At 38.9% G+C, this 26,333-nt stretch overlaps 7 protein-coding genes and 1 long non-coding RNA gene across 24 annotated transcripts; 4 read left to right on the top strand and 4 right to left on the bottom strand.

Annotated features, from left to right (window-relative positions):
* Nucleotides 1-695: 695 nt before the first annotated feature.
* Nucleotides 696-9,767, top strand: LOC124181524. Of its 11 annotated transcripts, none has more exons than XR_006870490.1 (6): nt 696-819; nt 963-1,157; nt 2,244-2,393; nt 3,108-4,050; nt 4,596-4,705; nt 7,593-9,767. It is a non-coding gene; the product is annotated as an uncharacterized LOC124181524 (long non-coding RNA). The 11 variants fall into 11 exon arrangements; XR_006870494.1 differs by having other exon boundaries at nt 3,108-4,705; nt 7,593-7,755; nt 7,960-9,767; XR_006870492.1 differs by having other exon boundaries at nt 3,108-4,705; nt 7,593-8,142; nt 8,208-9,767.
* On the bottom strand, nt 2,200-8,493 carry LOC124181521. Its single transcript, XM_046568166.1, has 6 exons — nt 8,356-8,493; nt 6,344-6,642; nt 3,753-3,914; nt 3,246-3,449; nt 2,497-2,646; nt 2,200-2,303 (listed from the first exon to the last, which is right to left on the bottom strand). The coding sequence occupies exons 2-5, from the start codon at nt 6,399-6,401 to the stop codon at nt 2,567-2,569; spliced, it is 504 nt and encodes a 167-aa protein (XP_046424122.1). The 5' UTR covers nt 6,402-6,642; nt 8,356-8,493; the 3' UTR covers nt 2,200-2,303; nt 2,497-2,566.
* On the bottom strand, nt 9,642-11,353 carry LOC124181517 (cyclin N-terminal domain-containing protein 1-like). The gene is made up of 5 exons (XM_046568159.1): nt 11,147-11,353; nt 10,972-11,070; nt 10,584-10,858; nt 10,231-10,446; nt 9,642-10,140 (listed from the first exon to the last, which is right to left on the bottom strand). Exons 1-5 carry the CDS (start codon nt 11,196-11,198, stop codon nt 9,862-9,864), a joined length of 921 nt encoding a protein of 306 aa, XP_046424115.1. The 5' UTR covers nt 11,199-11,353; the 3' UTR covers nt 9,642-9,861.
* Nucleotides 11,354-11,428: 75 nt separating this feature from the next.
* Nucleotides 11,429-15,310, top strand: LOC124181511 (ubiquitin-like modifier-activating enzyme ATG7). 2 transcript variants are annotated; one of them, XM_046568148.1, is made up of 9 exons: nt 11,429-11,927; nt 12,018-12,495; nt 12,640-12,956; nt 13,024-13,324; nt 13,548-13,895; nt 13,984-14,099; nt 14,507-14,804; nt 14,879-14,990; nt 15,101-15,310. In XM_046568148.1, the coding sequence occupies exons 1-8, from the start codon at nt 11,707-11,709 to the stop codon at nt 14,945-14,947; spliced, it is 2,148 nt and encodes a 715-aa protein (XP_046424104.1). In that variant the 5' UTR covers nt 11,429-11,706; the 3' UTR covers nt 14,948-14,990; nt 15,101-15,310. The 2 variants fall into 2 exon arrangements, with proteins under 2 accessions (XP_046424104.1, XP_046424103.1); XM_046568147.1 differs by having other exon boundaries at nt 11,430-11,927; nt 14,879-15,310.
* Nucleotides 15,311-15,654: 344 nt separating this feature from the next.
* LOC124181514 (protein RCC2 homolog) lies at nt 15,655-18,323 on the top strand. 2 transcript variants are annotated; one of them, XM_046568153.1, is made up of 4 exons: nt 15,655-16,003; nt 16,255-16,495; nt 16,992-17,839; nt 17,996-18,323. In XM_046568153.1, the coding sequence occupies exons 1-4, from the start codon at nt 15,794-15,796 to the stop codon at nt 18,164-18,166; spliced, it is 1,470 nt and encodes a 489-aa protein (XP_046424109.1). In that variant the 5' UTR covers nt 15,655-15,793; the 3' UTR covers nt 18,167-18,323. The 2 variants fall into 2 exon arrangements, with proteins under 2 accessions (XP_046424109.1, XP_046424110.1); XM_046568154.1 differs by having other exon boundaries at nt 15,963-16,071.
* A 526-nt stretch (nt 18,324-18,849) lies between these two features.
* Nucleotides 18,850-22,728, bottom strand: LOC124181515. 5 transcript variants are annotated; one of them, XR_006870483.1, is made up of 7 exons: nt 21,498-22,728; nt 21,098-21,384; nt 20,849-21,035; nt 20,402-20,766; nt 20,191-20,301; nt 20,082-20,118; nt 18,850-19,925 (listed from the first exon to the last, which is right to left on the bottom strand). XR_006870483.1 is itself a non-coding variant. In XM_046568156.1 (6 exons), the coding sequence occupies exons 1-5, from the start codon at nt 21,930-21,932 to the stop codon at nt 20,217-20,219; spliced, it is 1,359 nt and encodes a 452-aa protein (XP_046424112.1). In that variant the 5' UTR covers nt 21,933-22,728; the 3' UTR covers nt 18,850-20,118; nt 20,191-20,216. The 5 variants fall into 5 exon arrangements, 3 of the variants coding, with proteins under 3 accessions (XP_046424112.1, XP_046424111.1, XP_046424113.1); XR_006870482.1 differs by having other exon boundaries at nt 20,082-20,301; XM_046568156.1 differs by having other exon boundaries at nt 18,850-20,118.
* A 138-nt stretch (nt 22,729-22,866) lies between these two features.
* On the bottom strand, nt 22,867-24,995 carry LOC124181519 (ras-related protein Rab-18-B-like). Its single transcript, XM_046568163.1, has 4 exons — nt 24,555-24,995; nt 24,169-24,286; nt 23,771-24,088; nt 22,867-23,652 (listed from the first exon to the last, which is right to left on the bottom strand). Exons 1-4 carry the CDS (start codon nt 24,620-24,622, stop codon nt 23,491-23,493), a joined length of 666 nt encoding a protein of 221 aa, XP_046424119.1. The 5' UTR covers nt 24,623-24,995; the 3' UTR covers nt 22,867-23,490.
* Nucleotides 24,996-25,542: 547 nt separating this feature from the next.
* LOC124180742 (pyridoxal phosphate phosphatase PHOSPHO2-like) lies at nt 25,543-26,271 on the top strand. Its single transcript, XM_046566489.1, has one exon. The coding sequence runs from the start codon at nt 25,543-25,545 to the stop codon at nt 26,269-26,271; it is 729 nt and encodes a 242-aa protein (XP_046422445.1).
* Nucleotides 26,272-26,333: the final 62 nt, after the last annotated feature.

The following is a 26,333-nucleotide window of genomic DNA, read 5'->3' as shown; positions in this document are numbered from 1 at the left end:
AAGACGAAGTTTCAAACCTGGTTTTATACAGAAAAAAAGGATTACCTATTGTTGTCGTACCGATCCTACCAATAACATAATTCGTACAGCAATATATGAAAACTTTTCCCCGAGCCTGTATCAAATATAGAGAGTTCACAGAATCTTAGATACCTGTACATTTTCTTCACACACACTGACATAATTACAGAATTTCTACATATTTATGAAATTTCTTGACGTAGAATCGTTGAACATGTTTGTGTTACCACGAACGAGTGGAATATTTCGTAGGTATTTCTCAGGCAGATAACTTTCGCCGGAAAATATAAATTTTTAGCCACATCAATGACAGTACTAAGTTACCAAGTGACGGTACACCCGAGTGAAGAAATTGATTGGAAGAAGGAACCGTTTTAGAAACAGATCGAGAACGCCTATTCGGAATACGCACCCGCAACAGGACAGTCTCTGTCGCAGAGTACACTTTACACCCATGTAATTATAGCCAGCTCCTACGGTCGTAACTACCCGTGCGCAAGTATCGCGATGAGTGCGGAGAAACCACCTGTTGATGGGACGCTGGGAGGGAACTATCAACGCGTTGAGAGAATCGTGGGTGAAGAAGAAAAATAGGAATAAGAAGAATTGAAACGTGGTGACGACTGTTGAATAGAGGAAAAATAGAACGACGATGGGGAGAATAAGTAAAAACAATGGGTCGCCGCATGTAGCTGGTTTTATGATCCAGTTCCATCTCCGGTGCATCGTCATTTTCTCTACCTGTGAGGGTGTTTGGAGGACGGAGGTGAAACTGGTGTACACATCCATGTGACGGAGGTAAAAAGGAAGGGCGAAAGGGGGATGGGGTGGGGGACGGGCGGGAGGGAGCGAGGTGTAGACTTACTTTAGAGACCGTGGTGTGGGATTACCGTACTTATATTCAAGTCTAATATTAAGTTACCATTCTGCTTTACGGCAAGTGAACAAGCTGCCTGCATATAGGAAGCCATCTGACCGCTCCTGAGGCAGTTGGCTCGTCTGTGCCCACCTAGGCCATCTCTGATCTATAGCTACGTCCTTCGACACGTTCGTTACAACTACCCGCTGCAGATGGATATATGAGAGGCACCCTTAATCGATTTACTGCACCGGAAACAACCGTCGAACTACCTAACGTAACGTATTGGACACTCTTTATCACTATTCAATCGACATACCTCATCTACTGGTTCGTTTATTAACTGTACAAGATATCATTCATGCAACGTCCAATACTGCAGTGTATATTATTTGATGTAAAGACAATTAGTACGTCCATCGTTGAAGCGTGATTCTTACGTTCAACGTTTCGGTGAATCTATGACACTGCAGTTGAAAATGCACTAGTGTTTTCAAGGAACAATTGATCACAATTTCTAATCACGCTTAGTTTTTTCATTTTGTAGAATGCCGATCGAAGTTGTATCTTTGCGCGTGACGACGTAAACTTTTTACTCCTGACATTACCAGCGCCATATGGTTGTAAAACCGTGTGATGTTAGATATTCCGTCAATTTTGTTAAACATTTGTTTATTCCTTAATGCGAACTCACGATGTTTAAATTTATGTAAAATGAACCGGTTGTAGAAAATATTTGAAAAATGGCGAGACTGACCGAAGAAACGTCGTTATTCAGAATAACGTGCTGGCCGATGATGGTTACCGGTTTGCCAATTTAAAGATCGGCGCGTGCTGAACTCGGTAAGATTGATAAACGGAAAAAAAATACGAACACGGGATGCCGGAGGTACTGACTTCTGTGTGTGCTGGGGTTACCGATAAGCTGCCTAGCACCATTTGAAATCAGTGCCGCTCCTCCCATCACTCTGCACTAGCCGAGGATAAATCGAGGCTAGTTAAGGTGAGATAATATTAAGAGTCGTTTTTCTACGACGTATGCGGTAAAGTCTGCAGCACTCTACTTTACTATCGAAGCACAGTTATTTCCCTTTCGTAATTGAAACGATATCTTTTTACCTATAGCTAGTAAATACTTCTTTTTTGTCAAGATGAATTATTGACGTATCATTATAATTATTATTCTTATTATTTAATATGCGTATACGTTTGTATCAATTTTCGGTAAGATGCTACATAAATTCATACCCGATTGAATGTCGCACCTCGGTCATGGATATGTGATATATCAGGGTACTCATTATACGGCATCGTGTATATAGTGTTGATTAAGCTATCTTTATTTACAATTAATGTATTCCAGCGATCCAGTAACAGCTGCGATTTCACGAGGAGCGTAGTATTGGCCGTTCGGATCGAGTACCTGAAAGTTTGACGACCGGAATAAGAGGAGGATTAGGTGCTGCACAGGGACGCCTGTGTTACGTTCATTTATCACGGGATATGTGAATTTGTAAGTCATGTACGCAGAATAACCGTACTTGTAACAGTGAGAGAAAAAAAAAATAACAAAGGAAGAATATGCATATAGTGATCGTCGAAAATATCATACTAACAAGAACGATGGTAACTGCATCCGACCAACGCAGAATATTCTAGCCTGCTGAGTAGTTAGGTGGCGGAAGGTTAAGTCGAGTCCTTGCTTCGGTTGGTGGCCTGCAGTCTAGTCCACGTTTCACCGAGGGCTTTGGCAAAGTGGTCGTCAACTGCAATTCGGAAACCATAAACAAATGAGTTTTGCATTCACCGTGAATCAGTTTTTCATATTTCCACTATAATAAGACCCGAATTCGCACTCTGTGAATTTCATCCTTCAAAAATCGAAATGAACAAAATTTTTATCTTACAATTAAACAGAATATTTCTGATTCCTATTCTTTCATTTTTTTTTTTTTTTTGGTACGATCGATATATCAAAACACACACACGTGCGTCTGTTCTCTCCCTGTGCCGTTATACGAGATAAACGAAGTGTAGACTAATAGTTGAATAACATTTTGCTTGAAAACAATATGCTCAATGAATCATAACGCGGTTTTGAACGGATATAAAGAATGATCGTCTATACGTATGTATGTATTATCTGTATAGATACACATAAGGCGACTTGTCCATCGCATCACTATCAATTATCGACAATAACGTATTGTAATATTTGTCACTGCAGGTACGTACATGGATACATGGATACGTATACACTAAGCGTGTACAACAATTAACAACGAAGAGATTTTACATGACTATGCCCATTGAATCGAGGTGACAAAGGAGTCGGAATATCGTCATTATCATATTTGAAACTCACCGCTGAGACCGGTCGCCTTGTCGTTTGATGACGTCGCGTCGAACACGGCCGCGTATTCTTCGAGGCCCAGGGACCGTTTAAAGTGTTCGTCGATCGCCGGGTCGCAGACAACGCCGCTGCTCCTGACCCCGGTTCGCTGGGTCCCCGTTGCAGCGGATGCAGTGGCCGTGCAGGCCGCTACCGCCGTGTCCTCGACGGTCGTTCCTAATTTCAATCGTAAACAATTTAACAACAGGGTGACAACAGTTGTTGAAACAGATTCGATCTGGACCAATGAGATCTCTAACCCTGCTGGTAATAATAATGAAGCAAGTAGAATTGGCGTTACTTTGCACGAAACTCAAAGGTAATATGATTAACGATCCGTCATCGGCTGTTTTTCGCTTCGATTAACGATCAACTAATAATAATAATAATAATAATAATATTAATGAGGATAATTTGAAAAAAATATATCCGTCTTTATTGTATTACAATAATACTGTCTTCCTACTTGATTAAATTCACCTGGTTGCGGTGTCGTTGGCACGATTACACTCGGCCTCGCATGGTGATGTACCCTGGCAGCTGACATGTCAAGAGCTTCGCTTTGGATCGGATCTCGCCTGCGTTCTTTACGCCAGGCACTGCTGGGCTTTCTGTGAAGATTCGACGCTTTTGGCCTCTCCTCTGTAAACATACATGTACACAATTACAAATCTGCATTTGCATCAATGCGCAGCAAGCTCTTATATTATCCCTATTCCCATTGATGTATCATCACTATCAACCATGAGACTGTCAACCTTCCCAAACGTCCTTTAAGGTAGGTGGATATATGGACAGAAAATCGTCACAGTTTTTCGTTAAATTTTTCTTCAACCAATGCGAGTTACAGATTTTATACAACGGTTTGGCTAACGTGCATAAGTTTTCTATCAACGAAAGAAAGGCACTATTGAAAATTTGCAATACGTCTACAACCTCTGGATGTGTAAGACCTTGCGATTTGTAAGCCTTCGTATGAATTTCGCCAAGGCTGCCAAAAAGAACCACTTGACTCGGATATCGCGATTTTTACCCTCGCTGATTCGTCGATATCGAACGACATTGCACTCCTGGCAACGTGTATTTAATTTTTGAAAAATGAAAACTATCAAAAGTATTCTAAAAATTTTCTTGTTCCTGGTTTATTTTTTATATATTCCTAGTCTTTTACTCGTCTCGTCTCGTTTGACGTTGGCGTTTCGTTACCCGGGTAAACTATAATCGCAACTTCAACTTCCGTATAGGCACTCTCTGCAGTTGATACGCGCGGTTGCAATCTCGGCTCATAATTAATAAACCGAACATATAATAATGTGGTTACAGATCGACGACATATGGCGAAAGTTGTACTAGAAATGTATACGTGGAAGGGCGTGCTCAAGAATCAATGAAATATAAGCGAAATCAGCGGATGCTCTCACGTACAGCTATAGGTATGTGACTGAATGCTTTGTCAGTTGCGTTATAAGTATTATATATTATTCATCTACCATGTTGTACCGCATAGGACACGTCGGTGTGTATGTACAGCATAGCTCACTCTGTTCCGGACAGCTGATGGAAAAAGACAAACGATAATTGGTGTGGAAAGCTCTACGTACGTACAAAGAATTAGTAAACCTGAATCGCTTCGTCGACCTGAATTTTCCAACCATGAGGTTTAGTCTCGGCCCGATGAAACACAATCCAAGTACAAACAACGTGATTGATTCACTCGCCTTAAAGGGGTGCCTTGCTCGATTTTAACGCTGATGTATATATCTCCAAATATCAAAGTACAAGTATCTCAAACGCAAAAAAGGGCTCAAGAGTCCCACTCTATACGCAATTTTGAACAACAGAATCCCAACACATTTTCATTTGACGCTGCAGAAATAAAGAAATTGCATGAATTCTACGAATTTACTATTGCGATTTCGTAAAACTTATGCCATTTCTTTATTTCTGCCTAATTTAAAAATGCGTTGAAGTTTTTGTTTTTTGTTTTTTGTTCAAAATTACGTATAGAATGGGACTGTATTTGTCAAAATCGACCAGTTGAATCACTTTCAATTTTTTTTCTCCCAATTCAGGACAATTTTTAGAACAATTTATACCTATATTGCGTCAGAACAAAGGTATACAAGGATAAACTGAAAGTATGTATACGTGAGTGGATACGTATTTCCTGCATTATGCCAGTGATAATGTAATTGTGTATATGTTATACAAACTTATGTAGATATAATTCGAGCTGTACTGCTGCAGGTGTCGAGAGAGAATATAAGACGCTACAAGTATAATATTACATACACATGAATACAATATTCGATCGTGTACCGCATATGCTAATACTAAATCGCTATATGTATAATAAAATCGTTATTTATTTATTTTATCAAGGCTATTGTGCGCATGAATTCATCGGGTAAACGAATGTAATTTACGTTGTGTACATAGCGTATACATTTGTCAGCGTCCGTATGATGAACCGCTGGTAAGGAGTCACTTATTATCGTAAGCTCGTCTCGTGCGAGTGCAGCGAATTTGAAACGCGGTTTCGCGCCAAACGAACGCGCGCACGCGTGCAATCCTCCCACCTGCATAATCAGCGATCAGAGACTAGAAACTAGATAAACTGCCTAGCCGCTGCGTTACGTGTAAGTGTACGAGGAGAACACACATCCAGATATGCGGGAACTTTAAATAAACGTTGTGTAACGAATAAACCTTGTCTAATCAACATAAAGAATCCCTGGTTCGTCATTGCGCCAACGGTGCATACGATCGAACGGAACCAAGTTTGAAAATATAACGAGCGAAGAACCGCCTTATGAGAATTGTAAGAAAATTTGTTGAAAACAGAGGAAGAGATTTGGCAATAAAACAGATAACTCCACAATGACGTGTAGGAAATTACGAAATTGCATACGTATATACAACGGCGTGTATACCTATATATGTATCATAGTAAGACTTGACGAAAAGTTGCCGAGGTGGAGCAAGAGAAGGGAATTGGGGATGGCGTCGGCGGCGAGGGGGGAGAAAGAGGAGGTGGTCTATCGATTTGTGTAAATAATTACTATACTCACCCTGTACCATTGTGGCTGCCCTGGATAAGACGTCGAGAGCACTCTCGACAGCGGACATGTTTTTTTCCTGGGACGTAGTTTTTTTTCTTTGTTTTTTTTTATAGGGTTGCAATCTTTCCTCTTTCCTTATATTATACGTCTATACGTCTATACGTAAATCCTTTGGTTTACAAAATCCGTTTCCTTCCTTCCGTATACACGGACAAACTGCTGCACGTCTGCAGTTCCGGTTGACACGCAAAAAGCTTTTTCTCTCTTCTTTGCGTGTAATATTATAACGCACACGTTTATCGTTGCGCCTGAAAAAGGATCAGGATTGTTTGTAAAACGCAGATGCGTAGGTGCTTGATATATATAAGTATATATGTGCAAGTGATAATCAAATACGACAATATATGATCATTGTTCGCAGGAGGCGTATATTTCACGATTAGATACGTATAAATCTGTACGTATTGACGAACGAGCGATTTTACTCGCGTTGCAATACCTGTTACGCATTACGACTATGTATAGGCTAAACAAAACTTGGTTTTAAAAAAAACGTGGCATTGTCCGTGGAATGCGCCCTCCTTGCGACCTCCTCCCCGACCCTCCTCACTCCTCTAGCTCGGTACTTCCCACCCACCCGCGCCTCACCGCGCCGCGCAAACGGAACAATTTCATAATAATCATCATATCGCGGGAGTAGCGCGCGACTAGAGCGCGTCCGTATAATTTTATTATTGATATAATTCAGCTGCACATGCCGGATCTTTACTCTGTCAGCTTCTTTTTATCATTCGTTTATAGCAATTTTTTTTTTTTTTTCTTTTTTCCTTGTTATTTAAACATTCAAACACATCGCGGCCCCTTGAATAATATTTGTTTTCTCGTCTTGCGATCGTGACACTATGCGTACAATGCATCCTAGGTATATTTTATTTACCGCGCGCGGATTCGTCGCGACGTGGTTTTTTAAATCGGGGCCGCGGCATGAAATGTCTTCGCGGTGTTGCAGCCGTTGTGTTGTTACTGTATTCGGGTTGTTTCGAATACATGCCTACGCTCGGTTATAATACGTGTTGATATTATAACGCGTTAACGGCTTTTGTATAGAAAGGAAGAAAAAGCTAGCGTTTTAAGGATTTTAGGAATAAGGAGAGTGCAACGATCTGGGGACAAAGAGACTGAGGGTGAAAGAAATATTTGGTAAAGGCAAATGAGAACGATAAAAATGAAAAATAAAAATTACTCCGTTTGTTCGTAGGCGAATTGGATCGTAAGAAGAATTTCGCTAATCTCGAGCATGGGAGATATGGGAAACCGTGCGGTAACGACTTGAGAGATAGGGGGGAAAAATGAGAGAAGTAAGGAAAGAAAAAATCGAGGAAAGTGGGCCAAAATCGATCCCACACATCGGAATAGAGATTGTAGGTATATACGTAGTCGCTGAGAGCGGTTGAAAGGTGTATATGTATACATAATAACGTAAATCGGTTATCGGAATGTTTGAGATAACAATTTTGTTTGTTTTTGAATTAGAGGCGAATGTTCTTAATGCGCATACGAGCGAAAGCTTGATTCTTTCGTCGTGTCGTTTTGACAAATATAAATAATTAAGCGAACTTGACCAGTTGGACATACAAGGACGTTATACAAACCGAAAGTCTGCACATTTGGGAAACACGACGTATACAGTATACAATATGTGCATAACACGATGCGTGTATCGTTCGTGTGTGCGTCGCGTAGGAATTTAGCGATAGTATGAGGCAGCACTGGGATGTGTAAATAAAATGAAGCTGTGTAGAACGCAGGTACATAGAATTTACGATAAATAATACATGATTCGAGGAATTTTAACGTTTCTTGCAACAAATAGCGAAGGAACGAACGAGTTACAAAGTTCGTAAGCTGTCTGGCATCCCCAATAACAAATCGATAGTGGAATGCGGGACAGAATAAAAAAAAGCAGACCTTGCATTCCTGAGGAGCTAAATGGAAATGTTTTACGAAGAGAGAAGACTTACCTGTTCGATACACCTTAATCGCAGTTCCCGTGCACCTCACACTTGGCAATAGTGACAACCGACTGATGTGTCGTGAAAACTTGCCCCCGGAGACTTGCTTGTATTATTTTTTCATTGAGAATTATTAAAATCGAATGGTATGCGGACAGACACACACAGCACAAGCTGTTTGACACGAGAAGTAAGTCGGGGACCCCACCACTTGTACGCAACTGGAATGCATGGTATTCGTTCGAGGAGCCGACCTCTACCGGCAAAATCGTCAATTCTTTTGTCGTCTCGTTTCCCCGCACAACAAGCCGTCCAGCTCCTACGATCCATGCACTACACTCGGCCACTTTTACGTACGAATTCTGCACACCCATACAGACTTGTACTCATGCGCATACGTGTGAATCCTTCAAATGCACGTACAAGTATATCGATGCATTCATAGTGCATACGACGTTGCTTCGTATTTGCCTACGCAACGTGCGTCATGAAAGTTTATTTGTCGCGTATATATGCCGAACCAAGGATTACAGACAATATGCATCGGAAATAAACCCACCCTGATATTCATTAAGCCGATACCACGCCTCTTCTTTACCGATTGAAATTATCCTCATTGCAGTTTTTCAAATTACTTCTAAACTCGGACGTCGAATCAATTGTCCTACTACTGTTGTGTGGTTTATGCAGTGTTGAATTGACGAATGTTGAATGAAAACGACAAAAACTTGATTTCAACAAAGTGTCTCTGTTGTATTGCTTCCTGCGCAAAGATGGCTACTTGTACTCTTCACCAAAGCGCACCGTTCGTATAATTCTTTGTGCATTTATATTCTTACCCTTCGTGGACTGCAGTGATTCACGTGGAAATGCCAAACTTGACTTGTTAGTATCTTACCAGAGGCGCGGAAATATCATTTACTGACGATACGCTATTTTCATTTACAAAGTTTTCGAAAAACTGTAAATCTGCGATTACCGACGGTTCAAAATTCCCCGACGAGTGGAGTGTCGCCTTAAGGTTACTGTCAACACCTGCAGAAGTTTGAGCATAGTCCGTGATCATGCGCGGGTCCATTACGAATTATTTGACATTTGTTATAGCGTCTTCAACGTTTTTCAATCTGTCGTGAATTGTTCAATTTAAAAAATAAGCAAATGATATGTATGATATAATAAGACCCAAAAAATGTTTTTCGGAAAAACCATTAGCTTGTAATTTTAAGATTGTCTCCAGTTAATCCAGTAAACCGTGATAAATTAAAATGCACTCATAGAAAAACTGTAAAACAATCTTGTGTCGAACTAAATAATTTTTTTTTTCCTCTTCACTGATTGTGAGAAGTTTATTTCACTTTAATGAACAACACAAAACCAAATGGACAACTTGTAGAGAATAGCTGTAGCGGTGTGAAATTTGTGAAAACAAAGTACTATACGCATTAAAAAAAATATGATTCTTAGCTACAGATATGAATCATTATGTGATACCAGATGACTGGAATTATACATTATTTATTGTTCTGGAGTATCTTCCTGCAACGCTATGGTGAAGAGTAACTTGGCCATTTCCCAAATATTAGTGACTCTTATCCCAACTTGATTGGAGAGCATCTGAACTAAACGTTCAGTCTCACAGTGTTCTACAGCGAGAATAAACGTGGCACAAAGAACAACCCCAGCTGCTAAATAAAGAACATTACTTTCAAGGGCCATGATGTACCCTGGGTCAATTTGAAACTCTGGAAACCTTTGCTTCATCAAAAATACAAGGCATGAATATAGCCTTTCATGCTGAAATGAAACATGTACGTATCGTTACATTCCAAGGTATAGAATTTCATGTAGAAATGGAAAGGCTAAGTGTCTAGATGCAAATCGTACCTCCAAATATGCTAAATCCAGCAAATTAACACATGCATCATATATTTTAGGCATCTGTCCGAGCTTCGTCGCAGCAAGAAGTATTTCAACACAGTGTAACGGTGTGAATAATGGTATTTTAAAGTCTAGAGCTTTGTATACACGGAATTCTGAACAATATATGCTATTTGTAGTGTACTCAGACTTGTCGTCTAACCATTGCAGCCCACGCACTACCTGCAATATATCAACATCATATCAATTCAAAGCAGTACTAGCTATTCCTCGACAAAGCTTTTCCTTACCGCAATGAATTAGTCCAACAGTAGTAGTGAACAGTTTGCCACGACTAAAGAGGCTCGATTATTATATACCTGTGAAATGCTTAGACCTTTGGTATGCGAATCCATCTTGCTTGCCAGTTGCATGCAAGACATAAGCCTCAATTTTGCTTCACTGGAAATAATTTTGCATATCTGTGGCCAAGCGACCTCACCCGGATTTGATACCATTTCGGCGACGTACAACTCGCAAAACTGGTTTGACATGAATCTATCGAAGAGATGAACCGTCAAGTATCTGGTGTTAGGTCCCAGACCAAGGTGGTCGGTTATTACAAATATTGCTTTTATCACCGGTACAGGAACAGCTGTAAAATATCACCCGTTACAACTGTGCAACCACCATTGTATTACGCAAAGAAGATTCGACGAATCCTTATGTATTGCGTCGGCATGATGGAGCAATTAGTCATGAGCTTACCTATGAACGGGATGAAAAATTCGCTTCCTTCCGCAAAAATTTGCTCCTGCCTTGCATTGTCCTCGTGCACGTGTTGCAGCCATTCTTTGATCAAGGGTTCTAGAAATTCCTGTTATATTAGTTGTGAATAAGTGCAGTAGAAAATATCCAGACAAGTTGAAAAATAATTGACAACCGATGTACGCCGTGTCCAGATCCATTATCCTCGGTAATTTCGTGGCGCACATCGCGGTGTTTCGATAAAGTATTATGGGCTGAATTTCTTCAGTCAACGTCGTTGGAGTTGCGAAGGGAACATGAACGATTCAAAAATTATCTCGGGTCGAATAACGCTTCCGTTTGAATCGCACTTTCCTTTTATAGTATTTTTCGGACACGAACTACGCAAAATGACATCAGAGCGGCAGCAGGAGCGTTGCCAGGAGATATGAAATATCCCGTCATGCTCATACATTTCAGTGATACCAGTGATTGAGTCATTGATTAGTTAAAATCATCTGTCAGATAAATATTTGATGTGTTTCATAAGGAGGATATTTTGTCTCACATAAGATAAATTGTGATAACCTCAGTTGTGTATTTGCTGAGAGATTAAATGACTTTATTTTAACCAGCGCGACGCAATTTGTGAATAACAAATAACAATGGACGTTGATACCAGGCGTTGAAATATACGCTAGTACGTCTCTGACTTCCACGTTTTAAAACTTCTAAACACTCAAAACCGGCTTGGCTATGGAGACAAACAATTATCCCACGATGAACGGACTGGTGAAATTCACCAAGCTAAGGTCAACGATGGACCCAGGATTCTGGGCCAAGCTCTCAGAGTTGAAACTGGACAGCCTCAAACTCAACGACCAGATTAAGATTCCTTTGTGGGCCAGTTATAACCTGGACCGGCAGAGCGACAGGCAGGGTCGCACCTTGAAGTTGGATTGTACTTCGTTCAATGAGTGAGACCGAGTTCGATGAATGAGTTCCCGTTCTAGCCCAACCTAAAGATTTAAATATGCCACGATTTTGTCACAGCCTTATCATTCCAGGAACGTCGAGATGACATCTCATAGATCAGTCGTTACCTGCTCTGGTTTTCTGATAAATACTAACACTTACGAATCTTTTCGTGAGATAAAACCTGAGAAATTCATCAGCGAAGCAAGTGTGTCCTTGCTACGGTCGATCAAGGATGGAAGCGCGGTACGAGAGCCGTGTCGTCTTGCTTTCTTCATCCTATTGTCATTCGCAGATCTAAAACGCTACAGATTTCATTACTGGACTGCCCATCCGACATCCTTCAACTTGCCCGAGCTTTATCATGTGTGTAATCCATTGTCTGCGGGGTCTCAGCTGTCACCCGATCAGTTGGCGCAGTTGACACGCAGCTTTTTGGCATTAGACAGTAAGCAAAAAGCATTCTTTACCGTACTTGTACCTGGATCGGATAATTTGCATGTCGAGCATCTTAGCAAAGGAGTCGATTTGTTCGAGAAGAAAGCTACTGCAGATGTAAGTGTGGAGCAGGTAAGCAAAGCAGATCGATAACCTTAAATGCTATGTTAAGACACCTAAATTGTATCCGAATATTGAAAGAAATGCGTTACATATTGCTAAAGAAACTTCTTGCACACATCCAAGAACAGTAATTTATATGTGAAATATTTTCAGTGCGAAGAAGAGATTTACTTTGGCTTCTACGATCCTTGTAACAGTCCCGAACCTGGTTGGCCTTTGCGAAATTTGATCTGCTTATTATTTTGGCATTGCCCAAAGGCATCTTTCAACAGCGTTATCAAAATCGTTGCCATGCGAGGACCTGATGCCAAAGATGCTGTAATTTTTACCATGAAAGCTAAGGAATATGAAAACAAAATGGAAACTCGAGAGATTATTTTTGAAGGGCGATTCGTTGGATGGGAAAGAAGTCACAATGGTAAAATGGGTCCCAACATAATTGATTTATCAAACTCCATGGACATCGTCAAGTAAGTCTTTCAAGTAAGTGTTAGTATCATCTGAAAAGGATGATTTATTGACTGCTTTGTCTCACAGGCTATCAGAAAGAGCGGTGAACCTTAATTTGAAGCTGATGAAATGGCGGTTAGTACCTGACTTGAACTTGGAAAAGATCAACAAAACGCGCTGCCTACTATTGGGTGCTGGGACTTTGGGATGTTCTGTAGCCAGGGTACTCCTTGGGTGGGGTGTTCAGAAATTGACTTTGGTCGATGGCTCCACTGTTTCACAGAGCAATCCCGTTCGTCAGAGTCTCTATACTCACACGGATGCCGTAGAACGGCGTTACAAGGCAGAAGCAGCCAAGGATGCCTTGCTTCGAATTCATCCTAGTTTGGTTAGAAATAAATGTTACTTTTCATGCATCTCACAGTATATACAGGATGTAGTCAAATTAATTGCAAAAAGTAGCTTCTTAGGTCTTTATTTAGACGAATTTCTTTAAAATAAATTTACGAAAACAAAACTGCAGCATCTATGTTATTTTTGTCAGACTCGATTAGCTGAGCAATATACATCAGCGTTTGTGATATCTGTACAATTATTCATTAATTTTTCAGGATGTAGAGAGTGCAATACTCCAGATTCCGATGCCAGGCCATGTAGTAGGGCCAAGTATGATGGATGCAACTAGGTCAGCAGCGAAGTTTCTTGAGGAGCTTGTGACGCGACATGATGTCATTTTTCTCCTGTTGGACTCCCGTGAAGCTAGATGGTTACCTACACTTCTGGCTGCGGTTCATGGAAAATTGGTGATTAATGCTGCCTTGGGATTTGACTCTTATACAGTGCAACGACATGGTACACGTGATAACGTGAGACCGGATTCTCCAGACTTCACAATGCACAATCCTGCGGGCGCGGACTTGGGCTGTTACTTTTGTAATGATATTACGCAACCTGGAAACGTAAGTTTTTTTTATTAAATCTTGTTGTTAATTCTTTCAAAACTTTCTTTTGCAACTTCTCGGCTTTATACTAAATTATGATTTTCAGTCCCAAATGGACAGAACTCTGGATCAGCAGTGTACTGTGAGCCGTCCTGGTCTGGCACAAGTTGCAGGGGGCCTTGCAGTCGAACTTATGGTCTCGCTGACTCAGCATCCAGAATAGTAAGCTTAGCCTAAATTACAAACAATATCCTGTTTGGAACAATGTTAAAGTTCCATAGTGTAAAATGCAAGAGGGAAACTATATTGAATAAACACGATGGGACTTACGAATATAATTAGATTTACGATAGGCTGGAAGTATAAAAAAAAAATCAATCCAATTCAATGGGACCACAGGACTGTTATCAGCCTGTAAAATCATACAATCTGGGAAAAATAGGTCGTTGCAAATTAGCAACATACCTATATTGAAGGAAGTGCTCAAAACATTCAATTTGCTGTTGTTGAATCAGGCTCTGTTCAAAAACTCTATAAACATTCCAACGCCTTCCGTTTTATCTTGCATCTAACTGGACTTTCACGGACGTTTTTCATGTACCTATATGACAGTTTAATATTTCTTGCAGTGCTGAAGCAAGAGCGTTAATTGCTGACGATAGATCTGAGCCACACTCAGATGTCGAACACGGAGGAGGTGGTCTGCTAGGAGGTGTTCCACATACTATTCGAGGATCCCTTTGGAATTATGAAACACATTTAACCGTGACACACAGGTTTCCAGCCTGCACTGCTTGTTCTACGCCTCTGATTAACGAATTCCGCAAAAAAGGATTTGACGTTATCCTAAATGCTTGCAATGAGCCCAACTACTTGGAACATTTGACTGGTCTTAATGATCTTCTGAAGCGACCTGATCTGGACGAAGTATGCGGTACCTCAACTAACAAAATATCACGTACTAATCTGACTCGTAGTTTCAATGAAATTCTTTTTTTCAGCTGTGCTTCGCCATTGATTCTTCAAGTGAGGACGAGAATGAAGAACCAGGACATCCAACTCATAAGTGAAATCAGTATGAGTCAAAAAATTTGTAAATATACAGATTTCACAATAATTGTATACTTCATTCAACTTGTATTTGTCCCCAGAAAATTGATAGCTTTGATTTCATTCCATTTGAAGCCAGACGTCTAACCAGTACTTTATCACTTTTCCTTGCGGATTTTCCAGAAACAAAACTGGTCAATTCCATGGAAATAACAAAGAGAAGAAATTCAATTTCCTGCACGTAGATATTAAACTGTATTGCCAATCGAATGTACGTTCTGTGAAAAATGAATTTGTGTCAAATTGTGTAACGTTTTTTCCAGTGTTTTACATATTCTATAATATATATATAAGACTAATGAAAAATCTACATGTTCAAATAATAAATGTTTATTATTTCTTTACCTACGCATTTTACTGCAGCTGAAGAGTCAGTGTGTGCATAATGTGATTTTTAAGTGATTATCCGAGGTTATTGCAATTATAGAATTATGCGCATTGAATTCTGACCACTCTTGAGAATTCCTGGCTGAACTTTATTATGTATAAATTTGAGCAGAACGACTCATTTTGCATAAATTTGAATTCTCGAATTGCTCGAGCATTTGCAGATGACACTTGATGCGCCGCTGTGTTGCAACAGTTATCGAGTAGCTGTGAGTGGTTCTCTGTTATGATTTTTGTGCACCAGGTGGCTGCGTTTTTTATTATACACCCTGTTCTGTACGAATGTTGTACAACACTGGCCAACATCCGTACCGCCATTACATCAATAAATGTCATCTGCACCGCGTCCCTCTAGATCAATTTTACAAATAATTTTGTACAGTTTTGGTATTTGAATATATTATTAGGTGGGAGTGAGAATGTCTACAAAGCGTAAAAATACATCGAGTCTTGAAAAAAGTCGTGGCAAGGCCAAGAAAGTCGAGTACGACGACGAGGATATTTCAAGCGAGCATGAATCCGACGTCGAGGACGCCGACGCCGGTTCAAATGTCGACGGGGACGACGCCGTGGAAGACGCCGATGATTTGGCAGTTGTTGCTACAATGCCGGAGCTCCCTCCTCCGGAAGTAACTATTTATATTTGAATATCGTCATCAAAAATTACGAAAATAATAGCCATACTGTTTAGAATCAGGTACATCGCGTCCTTCTTTTTATTCTCATATAACTGACTCTTCTTTTTCCTACCATTTCGTCACCCAAAGACCATAACAATTCTATGCTTATCCATTGTTTAACCCACAATAATAATGTCGGGAAAGACTTCCATCACGCTTGCGAGCTAAAATTCATGCGTGATTTGAAATGCGATTTTTAGGGAGGATGGGGTAAGCCAGGAACGCTGGCTATGTGCGGCTTGACAAATTGGGATATGAGCGGACGCAAGGCACCTCCGAAGGGGGTCAAAGCCACCGTAGGACGCAGCTTGTGGACTCCGCACACATTCAAAAACTTGGAAGGCACTCGAGTCAGACTTGTTGCCTCAGGACCTGCTGCGTCACACAATGTAGTCGTCACCGAAGATAACAGGTGTTTGGTATTTGGCAGAAATGATAAAGGTATGATAATCTAACATCTTGTAGAAATATTTTAAACTCTAATTCACTCTATTTGGTAACTTCTTCATCATAGCATCACCTACAACATGCATTACTGAGGAGTGTGATGATTGTGAAAGCAAAAAACAAACATTTTAATCTCGTCAGATAGAGAACAATTATGAAATTGCAAAACTGGTGCAGGAAAGCTTTTTGGAATCATACTGATAAAATGAATTTGTAGGACAATTTTTCTTACTCACTTGGCTCTGGTTAAATTTTGCTCATGTGAAATTAACAGCCCACAATCTTCTTAGTTTTTAATTATTTGAAATAGTAAGATCTCTTTTAAATTGCAAATTGGGATGAAAGTAATTTTATATCTTATGTTGGGCAATTATTCAACAGTTGGATGTATCATATAATTTCTATTTAATTGTATGAAACTCCATACAATAAAAAACCAGTGACTTTTTTATTTTGTAATTAAAGTTCTGCATGAATTTTTAATTTCTAGGGCAACTTGGTGTCGGCGACACTAAACGTCGAGATGAACCGACTGAAGTGGAAACCCTAAAAGATCACACAGTAATAGCTGCGGCATGTGGAAGGCATCATACACTGTTTTTAACCAGCCGTGGTATTGTTTTTGCAGCTGGAGATAATAAACTTGGTCAGTGTGGTGTTGGTAAATCAGAAACATGCATCGCTGCAGCAATGAAAATAAAGTATAGCGGTCCTCCCATAGTTAAAATAGGATGTGGTGTTGATTTTTCCATGATCTTAGACATTAAGGGAGGGCTGCATTCTTTTGGCTGTCCAGAATATGGCGCTCTAGGCCATAATACGGATGGTAAATACTTTATAACTTCCACAAAAATGGCATTTCACTTCGAAAAGGTTCCTAAACGGATCGTTTTGTATGTCGAGAGAGCAAAAGACGGACATGTCACCCCTCTGGATCGTGTAGAAATTACAGACTTTAGCTGTGGATATCACCACACAGTTGCAATCGATAATAAGAATCGTGCATTTTCTTGGGGCTTTGGAGGCGTCGGTCGCTTAGGTCATGCCGAACAGCGAGATGAGCTGGTACCACGATTAATAAAGTTTTTTGACCCCCCAAGTCGCGGTATCAAATCTATTCACTGTGGGAGCACTTACAGCATTGCAATCAACGTACACGGATCGGCTTTGATGTTCGGGCAAACTAAACGGACAGGTGAAGCAAATATGTATCCCAAACCGATTCAAGATCTATCTGGATGGGAAATTAGGTGCGTTGGATGTTCCCAAACCAGTGTTGTTGTCGCTGCCGATGAATCAGTGATCGCATGGGGTGCTAGTCCAACCTTCGGTGAATTGGTAATTTGTTTGAACTTTACTGTCTATGCTCATAACTAATTAACTTATTCCACTTGTAAACTTTACGTCAGATATTTTTGTGATTGTTACTCCTTTGAGGATAAGTTGAATGTACAGCATAAACGTAAAAAACCATTTCAATGAAAATTCTTTCAGGGCTTCGGTGAAATGCGTAAATCATCAACAACACCGATGGAAGTTAAGGCATTGGAGGGTCTTTATATAACCGCGGTAACATGCGGCTTATCTCACACACTTTTCATTTGTCGAGATGAATCAGACGAAGAAAAAGCGAAGCTTGCAAAACTTCAAGAATATTCGGTTTAAATTGATGATGCACTTTCTACCTTTACACGAAAAATTTTGTTGAGTATCTAAGGTATTGCAACTGTTCTTGAAGGAATTGATTAATTTTATGAGAAGTCTTGAGCGTGATTGGTATTATCACTCAAGGCTATCGATCAGAACCTTGGAACGTAATATCTAAAAAAAAAGACAACATTTGGTCGACTTCATCGGTCGTCTCTTTCTCATCTCGTTTGATAATTTTTAACATATTTCAAAATCTTTTTGACTAGTGAACTTGTCAAAGGCTTTCACAGAAATCATTTAAACAGTGATGATACTTATCTTTTATACCAATTATTTAAATTTTATTTTAGTTCGAATTTAGTTAGGATCTTTGTAGTATTAGGAATAATCGGAAACACGCTCACTGCAGTTTACCCTGTAGTACCCTTTGTGTTCACCGTTGTATAACAGTGCAACAAAAAAAAAATAAGAAAAAAAAATCGATAATACTCCTAATTCGTAGATTTCTTCATACCGTAGCAAATAATACGTCCATACGAGGCATAGACCTAGCAATCTCCCTCCTACTTTGTACTTCCAAGTTTTACTTAACAATTAACTCATGAATGGACGTTAATGAATTTTGTGAAACCCCATTTTGTTAGTAGCTCAGGATATAGACCAAACAAATAGATGCAAAAATATATTTTGATACGTTGCTATTTTATTGACGTTCGCTCTAACTTGTACCAAGACTTTCAATGTAAACCGAAAAAACGTACTCATTGTGAACCTCGGGAATAATCTAAAATAGGTAATGATGGAATACCATGATTCACTAAAGAAATAGCTCCCCTGCATTCTTACGTCAAGTCTGTCATGACAACTTGTGAATTTCCTATTTTCGTACGCGGGTCGTTGTGTTCTTCCTGTTAATTAAAGCACAATCTATGATTAACTAAAAGTTATCAGTGCGTCCAAAAAAAAAAAAGTTTTAGCGAACGATGCATATTGTTGCCTATTACATTATTATACTATTATACCCAACCGATACGTACAGTATTTATTATTCTACATTTTCAATAAAACCTCGAATTTTATACGGAAGTACTGCATTTGGTTTATTCATAAATACACCAGTACTTTACTTTTAACTTCATCCAATAGTTTGAAGATTACTTACCCGTATTTGTTTATTAACCGAAATTTATTATATTTCTACATATTATCATAGAAAAGTTATCATTGTACAATTCAAACACCGCCAGTGTGTTATTATATTTTTCTATTCGCAATGTTTTAAATTTTTTCATCTCATCTGATTTTGTATGTGTGATGGAATCTTAGTACTCAAATATTATGATCAAGTGTTGTATAACAATTGTACGATTCTGATTACCAAATAAACGAATTTTCTATGATTGCTCTGTCCACAATTGAATTTTCTCATCAATTCAATATATTTCTAATCCAATTCGGTTATAATATTTTCCAAATGTAAGAAATGCTGAATAACGAATAGCGGAATGAGTCTATATTTATATAATTGCACAAACGTACAGCGTCGCGTATAATCTCAAGTAAAAGGACGACGTTGCTTGCTTGGAACTCTATCGAGAAGTGATCGTCGCCTCGCCGGTCGAAACGTTGCTTCGCAAACCGTGGGGCCCACTTGTCCTAGGTACTTATCGCCTTGCATAAACAGTCCGGGCTGCTGGCGCGAAGTTACCAAAACCAGAGACGCTCGTCCCAAGTGCGTCCCTTTCATAAACATGAGCGCCGAGAGAAGTCGTCGCTTTCACAAATATTATTTTTCTATTAATCAGATTATCATCACAAGTTGAATAGTCAACAAAATCAAAAAATATTCATGCGATCAATACATATATCATGTATTAGTAGTACCATTCTTTCATAGAAACAAGAAAAAAATTATTTTGCACAAATTTACCTTCATATATCTGATCGTAGTAGTAGTATATTTTAAACTGTAATTTAAAGCAACAGAAATCGGTAATTTTACCAACATAGCAATATTCATAAAATACTTAAAATTGTACATAGAGTTCTCATGCTGTATCAACATTTATGCTTCAGACTTGGTTGAAATTATATGCATATTTTCCTCGTAAGAATCCGATTTGAAATATTCTCCGTAAAATTCGTCAACTCTGTAAAAGAAAACCATATCTCGTTAAAAACTTTAATACAAATGTATTTGGGCAAAGCAGAGATACAGCATTGCTAAGAGATATTTTTATATTCACTAGCCTGTTATAACTTGACAAGTCCAAGTTTTCCGTATAACGGTACTGACCGTCTGATGAGATATTTCTATTATCCAGAATGGCTACTTTCTGAGTCTGTACAGCACTTTCTGTTTCTGAATTATCTCCAGTACTACTTGTTGCCGTGTCAGAGTTCAAAATCTCAGATAAGTCGACCTCACACGAACTACAAATCTCAGGCAACTCGCATCGCTCGTAGTTAGGTACCCATTTTTTAATACATTTCCAACACCGCTCTTTAACACGATAAATTTGTTGATTTTGCCAGCACGGATGGCAAGGAATATTTTGTAAAGCTTCAAAATTACGTTTGGCCATCAACTCTTCTTCTTCTTTCCGTTTTTGTTCCTTAAAAGTAATGTTACTCTCATGAACAGAATTGAAAGTGAACTTTTAAAATTTCTCCAACTTTATCAAAGCTATTTGAAACCATTAATTTTTTGTCCATTTCGATTGTTCTAGCGATTACAAAGTCCTGTACAGCCTTCATTTCCAGTTTGGAAACGTTCCCATATCTCCAACGCAGCAGTTGACATGCTATGTAATGATTTGGATCAGATGGTCTGTACTGTAACGCTCTGCTCATGGCCCAAGCTAATGGTGCCATTACTGTTCGCCTGTAAATAAATTTCAAAAATTGTACACACCAGAGTGAAAAATTGAACTCGCAAATCTTTACCTTAAGTACTCATTTCGTTCAGTGAGAAGTTCTGAGCTTGTTAGCGCTTTTGGTTTTACGTGCACATTTTTGCAATCTACTAGAGTTTGTTGACTCGACGTTGAATTTGACACAGTCGAACTACTTATATCAGAAAAACATACGCGAGTATCTTCGGCTTCAAAATCCGCTTCGCTATTATCAGGCTTTGGAATTAAACTCTTCAAGCTGTTAGTATTAGAGGGTGGCGAATTCACTGAACAAATTTCTGACTCAAGGACAGTCAAATCGCATTCGCAAATGAGTACCTACATTGAAAGTATACGTTGTACAAACTTGGGAGTGGCAAGTAGTATAACATCTGCATACATTGCACTTTTTATATTTTTCATGCATAACTACATTCGTAATGATTTCAGACCTCATGCATTCCCACGTGTTCTTCTTCTTCTGTTTCCGTGTACCCCAAATCCTTAAGCATCTCCATAGTCTCTTCATCGATACCTTTCTGAACAATTAGTTGCAGTACATCCTCTGGAATTCCTAAATTTCTTAAAAATTTTATCATTCGAGCTCCTACATCGATCTTCTCCCCTTGCCAATTAAGAATTCCAGGAACATCAACGCCCGCGAGCATTAATTGCATTAAACAAATTTCGCTTTGTAACAGCATGCCGTTTAATATTATTTTCCTGCTAGCATTATCATCAAAGCCCATAGTTCTCAGAGACGTAGCTAAAGATTCGTCTGTCAACTCATTCCAGAGTTTATGCGATCGTAAAGTTTGAATGGATACTCCAAACTGGATAAAGTAATTCAGATCCTCCGGTTTAAGATGTTTTAAACCAAATTTCATTGCTCTTATAACAAGCGATTCTGACACACCTTAAAATATGACCAATAATACTTTCTATTACAAGATGGAATATATATTGTATTATATTATGTTTCCTAATCAATGTTTACGCCATACCACTGCCATACAATCGTCCCAAAATATCCTTGCTGTATATACCCCTATGAACAATCGGACAGTAAGGTATACCAGCAGAAAATTGTTTAATTTTTAGTGGGGGAATTTTCTCATAAGGTTTGGGGGGTTGACTGGTAGCTCTTTGCAGTAATCGGTCTGTCAATGCTGCCAATAATTTTTCCTCGGTCCACTTGCCGAAAACCTTGACCCTTTGATTAGTGGTTACTACATGCAATTGAGCTCTTCGGTATTTTTCTTTGGCAAGAGTCTCAGGCAAGTGACATACATCTTCGTTGCTTGGAAAAGGTCCACAAACAACAACGCTCTGCTAAAAATCAAGCAAGATAATTCACCTATGATCATACTTTTCGCAGGATATAAATAACTCTGTCACCTGTTCTTCTAATTCTTTATGTCTTCGACTTGTCACACGTACGGCGCATGCCATACAATCACTAGAAACAGGACTGTAATTGTATTTGGAGCCATGGGTTGACAGTTTCTCCGATACTTCGAACAGTTTTCCTTCGTATTCCATATTAGTCATAGCAATACGTCAGGATGTCTGTTATGAAATGTCAAATGACTCATTGATCAATGACTAAACCTACTAGCCCCAACGCAATTGTAAAACAATACCAATTTGCTGCTTTCAATTACTGGTCCTCGTCAATGAAGTCATCTGCTTATGTTATCGATCACATTGTGTCCTGATCTACGTTGCCATGAATGCTACTTTCGATCTTTTTTTTTTCACAAGATATTTTCAGCAATAACGATACAATGCCATTTGAGTCAGGTAAAAGTTTGAAGAATCTACGATTATTGAAAGGCTCTTTTATTTACAAATAAATATGCTCTTTACAAGTTGACATGTTGTACAAACAAAAAATTTCGAGAGGAAAAATTATTTCCACATTTACTTAAGAAATCTGAAGTAATTATTGTATGACAGACCAAAAACTAAAAGGCCAAGCATATGAACCTCAAAATTCTTAAAATAAGGAGTGCTAGATTACAAAAACAGCTGAACAATTAGCGATAGGATAGGGTGTACTTATAATTTCAAATATAAGTAGCATTACAAAAACCGAAATAAAAAATAGCATAGAAAAAATTTGAAGAATAATGCAGATAATCGAATTGTCTGATCGTTAAGATTAGATTTTTGATCAGTAATTATCAATTGCTAAAACGTTCTCCACATCATATGCACCATAGATATATTTACATTACTCCAGACCATTTCGTGTATGGAATTCTTTAAAGAATCCCTTCGGATTCCAGATTGGTTATCTTACAAACTAAGGTCAATAGAAATTAGCCAGAGAAGACTTAATTATGGTTTAGTTTTTTTTTTCGCTATACCACAAGCTGCTCCCAGTGTACCTAGTTTGGAGTGATTGGCGTGTAAAATTAATTCGAAGCTTGTGATGTTTTGCTAAACTAAACTGCAATAGCAATTTGAGTAAGGATTTTGTGGTTCGTAATCGTCTGTCAATTGAACTCCTCTTTTACCCAGGCGATGCCTCGTTCCGCCTAAACTATCACCACCATACATTCTGGTTGAATTAGCTTCCCATAGTCCAGGAGTTTGTATTATCTGTTAAGGCAAAATCATAAATATATTTTCAACTAACGGAACAATTCTTTTTCATAGATTGAAAAATGTGCAGAGTAGCAAGAGCTCAAAAGTATCCACGTGAAACAAGTCACACCACCTTTTCAACGAGTTCTTCAAAACAGCACCTTACTCCGTCAGCAGTTTTTGCACTACTTTCAATGTACAAAGTTTGGTGTCGCCGAGCAAATTCCAAGCCCTCCTCCATGCTGACTTCCCTGTTGGGCAAGTCATTTTTGTTCCCCACAACCATTTTCACAATATCTATTTTGTTGCAGTAAGTGTTGAGTTCGTTTAGCCAAGTTTCAAGCTTCGTAAATGTATGTCTGTCCGTTACATCGAACATTAGAATTGCACCTTGCCCGTCTCTGTAGTAACTTGGCGTTAATGTACGAAAACGTTCCTGGCCGGCCGTATCCTGGACAAATAATTAACTTACATGCTGTCAAGTCTGTTGGCGTCTGATTATCGAATAGTTTCAGGAAGTAGTCGTCATACCCAAATCGCGAGTTTAACCGTATTACCGTCGATGGTGATCTGTTTAGTTTTATAATCCATACCAACTGTGCTCTGCATGTTTTCATTGAACTCATCTTCAGTGAATCGGAGTAATATACTGAAATCAGGACACCGTGTAATTTAAGAAAACACAAGATATCACGAGTTCTGAAACTTACTTGACAAAAAAAAAATAACAAATTAACCAAACGGCAGTTGCTTCAATTTTTGAAAAATCTACCTACTTTTTTAACGGAAGCCTACTGACGTGGTTCAAATATTAGTTGACTTATGCGGATTAAACAATTAATTAATTAATTATCGTAGACTGATCAGAGGTTAGAATTTACAGAGTAACATAATATGGCAATAAATTCGATACCTACCTAGACTTTCCTACGTTAGTTTCACCTATCATTAGTAATTTGAGCGTTGTCAAAACTTCTTGGTCCATTTTACTATATCTATCCTCAAAATGGCCCCAATTAAAGTTTGCAGTTTCAACCGAAAGGTCGGCACCAAATAACACCTCTAAACTCCCGAAAATCGAACGACTCGTGGTTCGACTTTTAGCCTTAAGCCTGGCACTGACAGAAAGCACAATTCTTTGATCAATCCTTTGGTTCAATCAACGTTACAGTTCCGCTGTGCGGGTGTGATGTGCGTGCGAGTTACTTTCGCCGTGTAGATGATCAAATACAATATTTTTAATAATCATATAAGGTGCTAAATTGCACACATGACTAAAACGAAAGAGAAAAAAACAATAACGACTTTACTGCGCGTCAGATCCACTGAATCAGATACAGTTGCAAAGTGACGACGTAAAGTTATTTTTTATTGTTTTTCATCATCCTTTTAATTATAACGCGGTGATCAACGTACAGATGTCGCTGCCGCTCGTGGCATACAATAACCTCAAAAATGTTTGCGAACTGTCACACGAATGTCAGGCTGAAGGTTTAGTATTCGCCAAACCCTTGTGTCGAGCATATCGTCGCACGTTTCTGTGATGATATTTTCGCCTGATCGTTGATCTTCATGAATCAAACTCAATTACACATAAATAAGGCGGTTATTTACTTCAAAAGGGTTATTTCAACGGTGGGTGCTTATAAAGTTTTCCTATACTGTGCTTACTCTTAACTGAGTTTGTAAAAGAACGAGCATGTGAAACGATGCACTATTTTTTTCCCCCTTTCACATAACCGTGCAACTATAGATATTATCAACGAAAATTGAAAGAAAGTATTGGTAGATTCGTCGAATGAAAAGTTTCATTCACCATTGCATAACTTATGCAAGGTCGAAAAATAAGGGTGACTAGGAATTTTTTTCTCTTAATCGTACCTGATTTAACAATATTTTTAACAGATGTCTCGACCACTTCTAGTCGCGTTTGACTTTGACCATACAATTGTGAATGACAATACGGATATTGTAGTCCGGAAGCTACTGCCCGAACAAAAATTACCAGAATCAGTGAGAGGCATGTATCGATCGGACGGATGGACCGCCTACATGCAGAGAATCTTCGAACTTCTCCATGCAAATTGCATTAACCAGACACAAATAAATGCTGCTATAGACAATATACCTGCAGTAAACGGGATGGAGGATCTGTTGGAAAGATTGCACAAGAGCAATTGCAATATTATAATAATAAGTGACTCGAACTCAATTTTCATAGAGCGCTGGTTGAAGAATAAAAAACTGAGTCATACTATATCACGGGTATTTACTAATCCCGCTAAATACGACGACAACGGATTGTTGAAAATTGAAATGTATCATCTGCAAGATTGGTGCGAATTGAGCACAAAAAATCTCTGTAAGGGGCATATTTTAGAAAATTACATAAAAGAGTCATTGGAAAATGGAACCTCATTCGAGAGAGTTGCTTACGTCGGCGATGGACGGAATGATTTTTGCCCCATTCTGAGATTGTCGGAAAAAGATTTTGCCTTTCCAAGGTCGAATTATCCTCTTATTAAAATTTTAAATGAAGCAAAAACTAACGGCACGCATCAAGTTAGAGCGCACATGTGCCCGTGGAACGATGGTACGCACATTTTGGAAAAACTTCTCGTCTCTCTTGAGTAAACTAGAGTTTAATAATAAAAATAAAGTTAAATGACATTTGATTGTAATCGTATGATATTGTG

This window comes from Neodiprion fabricii, chromosome 4, assembly GCF_021155785.1.
Source record: "Neodiprion fabricii isolate iyNeoFabr1 chromosome 4, iyNeoFabr1.1, whole genome shotgun sequence".
NCBI lineage: Eukaryota > Metazoa > Arthropoda > Insecta > Hymenoptera > Diprionidae > Neodiprion > Neodiprion fabricii.
Note: the sequence above shows the minus strand (reverse complement) of the source record. Positions and strands in the feature narration are given on the sequence as shown.